A 7,618-nucleotide genomic window follows, 5' to 3' on the forward strand; every position below is an offset into this window, starting at 1 on the left:
CATTCGGCCAACCACTGCCAAACATCGGGGTATTACAATACCACCACCTTAAATTAGAGTTGTCTTCGGCTCCAGAATATATACAATCCCAGATCCCCAACGTTCCCTGCCCCTCATGAGAAACACCTGGACCAACCCCGTCCAGCGTACCTTCCAATCCTCGGCAAGTGACACGTCGTCGGCTCTGATACCATTTATAATGACCCGTTCCTCAAGCGATACTGTCCCCACTTAGCCACTGCGGTTATCCGGCAGTGTGGGCTTTTCAACGGGCATTGCTATGTTCATCCGTCAACAAATTTTTGGGAGGTCAACCATCCCTGGATTGCTCCCGCCGGAGCACGCTTAACTGCAGAGTTATCTGCCAACTCTGGAGCCAATTGTGCTGAAAAGGCCTCGGTGTTAGAGAAGGACAAATCATTACTTATATTCCATTCGTCCAACCACTGTCGAATATCGGGGTATTACAATACCACCACCCATCCTCGCCTCCGGAATATATACAAGCCAAGATCTCCGACGTTCCCTGCCCTTCATGAGAAGCACCTGGAACAACCTCGTCCAGCGTACCTTTTCACCCTCGGCAGGTGACCCGTCGTCGGCTCTGATACCATTTGAAATGACCCTTCCCTTCACCGATATTGTCCCCACTTAGCCATTGCGGTCATCCGGCAGTGTGGGGTTTTCAACGAGCATCGCTGCGGTAATCCAACAGAAACTTCCCGGATGGTCACCCATCCCCGGATTACTCCCGCCCAAGCACACTTAACTACAGAGTTTTCTGCCAATTCTGGAGCCAATTGTGCTGGAAAGTCCTCAGGTTTAGGAAAGGACAAGTTATTACTTATATTTCATTCGGCCAACCACTGCCGAATATCGGGGTATTACAGGGAAATTGTTTCCTGGATAACATATTGAAACTAAATTACTTTTGTAGTTTCGGTTTTAATATTGGTTATCTAAAATGGTATGTGAAACCTTCGTGCTTAACTCTTATAGGTTGTACAAGTCTTACCATTTTGTAAGATCCTTTCGGTTTGTCCTTTGTTTGCTCGAACCTTTGTCATTTTTTTGACAAAAGGGGGGGGGGAAATATATGGATTAAACAAGTGATTTCTAATCACTAGGAAAGAACATATGTGCTTAAACGTTATATCAAACGAAAGAGTAAAGCATAGACTAAGGGGGAGAAACATATCATCATGCTGTGTAGTATTTCAGACTACAAAAGGGGAATAACAAAGATGTTCGGATTGAATATTTACCTAACTTGCTTTTAAGGGGAGTAAAAGCTTTTGTTATTCAAATGTCAACAACGGCATTTATTTATTGAATATATGCAGGTTATCGTGTTGTTGAAACTTGGAATCAAGCATATGAAGAATGAGTTATTTTGTAATTCGTTTAGCCCCACATGTAATAAGATTTTTGTCACTAAAATTGACAAAAAGGGATATTGTTAGAGCACAGCTCGGTTGAACCCACCAAGCGATGGTATGTCAAGTTTGATTGTCATATTTTAGTATCAAAACTCATCTAGAGTCGTTTGATTAAATACTAGAGTCAAATTTGTTTGGGTTAGAAAAGAAAGTCTAGGAATGTTGAGACATACAAGTATTACTCCGAAGACTTGAAGAATGAGAAGAAGTAACGACTACAACGAAGACACCATCCTTTCACTTGTGGTTAGTAATATTGACTTGATCTTGTTTCCATTCCTAACGCATCTTTCAAGTCGTCCTATATTGAAAACATAACATGCGAAGCTGTATATATTGTATATAATACTCTAGTGGTGAGACTTGGTCATAACAGTATGATCGAAGTATAAAGGAAACATATAACATAGTATAAACTCTTATCTTTTGTAACTTCGTAAATACGACATCGACATTAATATATTTTATATAGTTTTTTTTATTATGTGTGCATTATAGGTGTGATTTCATCCTAAAAAACTATGTATCTTTACATTAGTTTAAGGATTTAGATGTATGAACTTATTTTCATAATCGAAAGGGAAATCATGATTGGTCTTGTTATTCATTGAATATCTTTTGGATGACCAATGGAAGATGACTGATGCAGCATCTTGATACCTTTCCTAATTTTGGTCTTTTTAGATTTCCTTTTTCTTTTATAATTCCTTTTCTTAGATGTTTGATTTTTAGGAAAGATAGGTTCATATAAATAAGGGATTGTAAGATAGTTTTATTCATTCAGTTTTTAAGAGATAATACGCTAGAGTTTTCTCTAAAGCCTTGCATTGATTTGATTCTGTCATCAATTCAAGAGCCTTGCATCGAATTTGATTGAACTCTTCGATTCAAGAAGTCAGGTCTCTAGAAATTTTAACCTATATTTCTAGATTGAGCTGAATCACCGTTGATACGCTGCGCCAGGTTGGTATCAGAGACAGGCTACGTTCTTTGTCTGTCACTACAATGGTGAGACCTCGTCGAACACCAGTTCGTACTGCAGCAGAAATCAATCGTGACGCCATTACTGAGCTACAAGCCCAGATGGCTTCCATCACAACTGCCCTCCAAACCCTTCTGGTTCAACAACCAGCACCAGCCGTACGCGAGCATGTTGCTCACGTTAACAGTACCAGAGACGATGTTGATGACGAAGAAAACCCGTTTGCAGACGACGTTAATCCCTTTGCTCCTCTACACACCAACCGTACTCTAGCACCAGATAACGTACCAAACGCAGCAGCTCATATTCATTGGGAATCGGGTTTCAAAACCGAGATACCAGAGTTTCATGGCAATTCTTCAGCTGAAGAACTGCTCGATTGGATAGTCACGGTAGAAGAAATCCTAGAATTCAAACGAGTTCCAATGGATCAATGTGTTCCTGTCTTAACAATGCGTTTTCGTGGCAGAGCAGCTGCCTGGTGGACACAATTGAAGACAACTCGTGCACGTCTTGGAAAACCAAAGATTATGTCATGGGATAAACTTTCATCAAAACTTAAGAAAACATTCTTGCCTTACAATTATGACCAGCTAATGTTTCAGCGTCTCCATACCATCCGTCAGGGAAATCGATCTGTGGCTGACTACTCTACTGAATTTTTTTTACTTCTCAATCGAGTTGATATACAAGACTCTGAGCGTCAACTGGTGGCACGGTTTACAGCAGGATTACGACAACAGATCCAACACACAATCAATCTCTTCCATCCATCAACACTGTCAGAAGCACATCAGCAAGCTTTGACTATTGAGGCGCAAACTAAATTATCCTTCTCATCATGGTCTACTGTTCGTTCTTCTCGACCAAATCAGACTCCGACTGCGACAGATGACGCTATATCTGTCAAAGCAGACACACCCATTGTTCCAGCTCTTGACACTCGACAAACTCGACCAAACTCAATTCGTTGCTTTTCTTGTGGAGATTTAGGTCATCGACAGTCTTCCTGCCCCACTAGAAACAGAAGAGGCCTCCTCCTTGACACTGCTGGTAATGACGTTGAAGTAATTTACGATGAGGAAACTACAGAGCCACAGGATGAAGTAGAGGTTCTTAAAGCAGATAGCGGACCAGCATTAATGTTGCGACGTGTGTGTTTAGCTCCGCGTGGAACAGATATCAACCCTCAACGACATAATCTTTTTCACTCAAAGTGTACTATTGGAGGCAAGGTGTGTAACTTCATAATTGATTCTGGTAGTAGTGAAAACGTCATTGCTGAGGAGGTTGTAACCAAACTTCAATTATCAACAGAACTACATCCTAACCCCTACAAGTTGGCATGGTTGGATCGGAATACTGATGTACTCATAACTCGACGAGCATTGATTTCTTTTTCGGTGGGAGATTCGTATAAGGATCAAATTCATTGTGATATTGCTCCAATGGATGCTTGCCATCTACTTTTAGGACGTCCTTGGTTATCTGATCTTCGAGTACAACATGATGGCTATCGTAATACCTACAGTTTTCGTTACAATAATCGCAATTTCACTCTACAACCTTCTTTGCCCGAGAAACAACATACACCATCAGCTCCAGTCCTTTTCTTGCAGCAAAAAGCTTTTGAAGAAACACTTCGCGAAGAAAGATATGTTCTAATATTGATCAATTCGGTTGTCAGAAAGTCTTTGCCGTCACCTCCAGAACATTTTCAAAGACTATTGGAAGAGTTTCAGGATGTTTTTCCTAATGAGTTACCACCCGGCCTTCCTCCACTCAGAGATATTCAACACCATATTGATCTAATTCCAGATGCTGTTCTTCCTAATAGAGCTCATTATCGTATGAGTCCGAGTGAGCATGAAGAACTTAGACGACAGGTTGAGGAACTTGTGTTGAAGGGATATTTACGTGAAAGCTTGAGTCCGTGTGCAGTCCCAGCTTTGCTTATACCAAAGAAGGATGGATCTTGGAGGATGTGTGTCGACAGCCGTGCTATAAATAAAATTACAGTACGCTATAGATTTCCCATTCCCCGTCTCGACGATCTATTAGATCAAATTGGAGCTGCAACGATTTTCTCTAAACTGGATCTTCGAAGTGGTTATCATCAGATACGGATCCGCCCAGGAGATGAATGGAAGACGGCTTTTAAAACTCGCGAAGGACTTTTTGAATGGCTTGTCATGCCCTTTGGCTTGTCCAATGCACCAAGCACTTTCATGCGTGTTATGAATCAATCTCTTCGGCCCTTCATAGGTAAGTTTGTAGTTGTTTATTTTGATGATATTCTCATATTTAGTAAGTCCTTCACTGAACATCTTGCACACTTAAGAGAAGTACTTCTTGTTCTCCGTCGAGATCGACTATTTGCCACACAAAAAAGTGTGAGTTTGGCTCTCCTGAGGTTCACTTCCTTGGATACATCGTCTCAGCACAAGGTCTAGCCGTCGATCCGAGCAAGGTAGAAGCAATAAAATCTTGGCCTACTCCTACTACTTTATCTGAAACTCGAAGTTTTCATGGTCTAGCATCTTTTTATCGAAGATTTGTGCCGCAATTTAGCAGTTTGATGGCACCTATCACTGATTGTATTCGTCATGATAGTGTCTTCACTTGGACTGCCGAAGCAACTACAGCTTTTGAGATCATTAAGACGAAATTGTTATCAGCACCTATTCTAGCTCTTCCAGATTTTACTCAAGTTTTTGAACTTCATAGTGATGCTTCTAAGTTGGGCATTGGTGCTGTCTTGAGCCAACGCAACAAACCTATTGCCTTCTTCAGTGAAAAACTGGCTGGAGCTCGTCTACGTTATAGTACTTACGATGTGGAATTTTATGCAGTGGTTCAAGCAATCAAACACTGGAGACATTATCTTTTCCATAAAGAATTTGTTCTTTACACAGATCATGATGCTTTAAAACACCTGAACAGTCAAGATAAAATCTCAGCTCGTCACGCATCATGGATATCTTACTTGCAACAATTTACGTTTGTTATCAAACACACGTCAGGTGTTTCTAATCGAGTTGCTGATGCCCTGAGTCGTCGCCATTCTTTGCTGAGCGTTCTTCATGTATCAGTTCCGGGATTTTCCACCTTTGCTGATTTGTATGAGTCTGATGACTTCTTTGGTCGAGTTCTTCTTGACGTACAGAATGGTCTTTCTCGAGATTTCACTATGCACGATGGCTTTCTTTTTCGAGACAGTCGTCTTTGCATTCCAGACTGCAGCCTCCGTCTTAAACTTGTTGCTGAAACACATAATGAAGGACACATTGGTCGCGACCGGACGTTGTATTTACTTTCTCAGTCTTATTTTTGGCCTGCATTGAGACGTGATGTTGAGCGTTTTGTCGAACGTTGCACAGTGTGTCAGACATCAAAAGGTCATTCCACGAATGCCGGTCTATACCTTCCTCTCCCTATTCCAACACAACCATGGACGGACATCAGTATGGACTTTGTGATGGGTCTTCCTCGTACACAAAAGGGTTTCGATTCAATCTTTGTCATTGTTGATCGTTTCTCCAAGATGGTGCACTTCATTCCATGTAAAAAGACTTCAGATGCAGTCCAAGTCGCAACACTTTTTTTCGAGAGGTTTACAGACTCCATGGATTGCCAACTTCCATCGTTTCTGATCGGGATTCTCGATTCTTAGGACATTTTTGGAGGTCTTTATGGAAATTACTAGGAACCAGCCTTGACATGAGTTCCGCTTATCATCCTCAAACGGACGGTCAAACAGAAGTGACCAATAGATCTTTGGGGAATTTGCTTCGCTGCCTTGTGGGAGATTCTATTAAAACTTGGGACTCAAAGCTTCCTCAAGCAGAGTTTGATCATAATCATTCACTTAATAGAAGTTCAGGGTTCAGTCCATTTCAGGTCGTTTATGGTCTTCTCCCTCGTGGTCCTTTGGATTTATCTACTCTTCCAGACCGTACACGTCTTCATGGTGTAGCTGATGATTTTGTAGACAACATTCATACGATTCATACGAAGGTTATTACCAATCTCGAGTCATCCTCCTCAAAGTACAAAGCTGCGTCTGATTCTCGTCGCCGTCGTGTTCTCTTCGAAGTAGGTGATCAAGTTTGGGTATTTCTCACTAAAGATCGAATGCCGGCTCATGCTTATAATAAACTCAAGGCAAAGAAAATAGGTCCTGTCACAGTTGTGGAACGAATTAATGACAATGCTTATCGCCTACAACTTCCAGCAAACATCAACACTTCGGATGTCTTCAATGTTCGTTATTTATCACGTTTTGTTCCACCAGACCCAGTTCCAGATTCGTGGTCGAATCCTTCTTCCCCGGCGGGACCTGATGCAGCATCTTGATACCTTTCCTAATTTTGGTCTTTTTAGATTTCCTTTTTCTTTTATAATTCCTTTTCTTAGATGTTTGATTTTTAGGAAAGATAGGTTCATATAAATAAGGGATTGTAAGATAGTTTTATTCATTCAGTTTTTAAGAGATAATACGCTAGAGTTTTCTCTAAAGCCTTGCATTGATTTGATTCTGTCATCAATTCAAGAGCCTTGCATCGAATTTGATTGAACTCTTCGATTCAAGAAGTCAGGTCTCTAGAAATTTTAACCTATATTTCTAGATTGAGCTGAATCACCGTTGATACGCTGCGCCAATGACTATGGTAGAACCTATCTTAACTTTGTTGAGACTTGAGGTATAACCGGTCATAGCCTATGACATATAGCTAGTTGGAATCGGTCATAAGTAACTTTGGAATTCAAGGTGTAACCAATCATAGGATATATTGGAATTCAAGTTGTAACCAGTCACAAGTTACTTTGGGAACCAAGATATAATCGGTCACAAGATGGATTGGGAAGTTAGTTGTAACCGGTCACAAGCTACCTTTGGGAAGCAAGGTGTAACGGTCACAAGTTAATTTGGGAAGCAAGGTGTAACCGATCACAACCTACTTTTTGGAGCAAAGTGTAACTCATTATAGCCTATATTGGGAATCATGTTATAACCGGTCACAACATATATTGGAGTTATGATTTAATCGTTTTCATGAACAAAAACATATCCATGGTTCACACATTTCTTCATGGTATGTGTGAATTAGGGTTTTGGGTTTGTAAAGATGAGAAGCTTTCAGATGTCGACATATTTGAACATGTACATAACTCTTATCATTTATTGTTCAAAGAT

General features: G+C 40.8%; 1 protein-coding gene across 1 annotated transcript; it reads left to right on the plus strand.

Moving 5' to 3' along the window:
* The first annotated feature begins 2,444 nt into the window (after nucleotides 1-2,444).
* On the plus strand, nucleotides 2,445-6,777 carry LOC113341914. The gene is made up of 3 exons (XM_026586621.1): nucleotides 2,445-4,686; nucleotides 4,863-5,819; nucleotides 6,128-6,777. The coding sequence occupies exons 1-3, from the start codon at nucleotides 2,445-2,447 to the stop codon at nucleotides 6,775-6,777; spliced, it is 3,849 nt and encodes a 1,282-aa protein (XP_026442406.1).
* The last annotated feature ends 841 nt before the right edge of the window (nucleotides 6,778-7,618 follow it).

This window comes from Papaver somniferum, unplaced genomic scaffold (assembly GCF_003573695.1).
Source record: "Papaver somniferum cultivar HN1 unplaced genomic scaffold, ASM357369v1 unplaced-scaffold_32, whole genome shotgun sequence".
NCBI lineage: Eukaryota > Viridiplantae > Streptophyta > Magnoliopsida > Ranunculales > Papaveraceae > Papaver > Papaver somniferum.

Excerpts from the sequence above, each read along its gene's own strand:
- LOC113341914 (XM_026586621.1), top strand. The coding sequence starts at position 2,445 with ATGGTGAGACCTCGTCGAACACCAGTTCGTACTGCAGCAGAAATCAAT. Across the intron at positions 4,687-4,862 it reads ATCTCTTCGGCCCTTCATAG|CACAAGGTCTAGCCGTCGAT; the intron begins GTAAGTTTGTAG and ends ACATCGTCTCAG. Across the intron at positions 5,820-6,127 it reads AGTGTGTCAGACATCAAAAG|GAACCAGCCTTGACATGAGT; the intron begins GTCATTCCACGA and ends GGAAATTACTAG.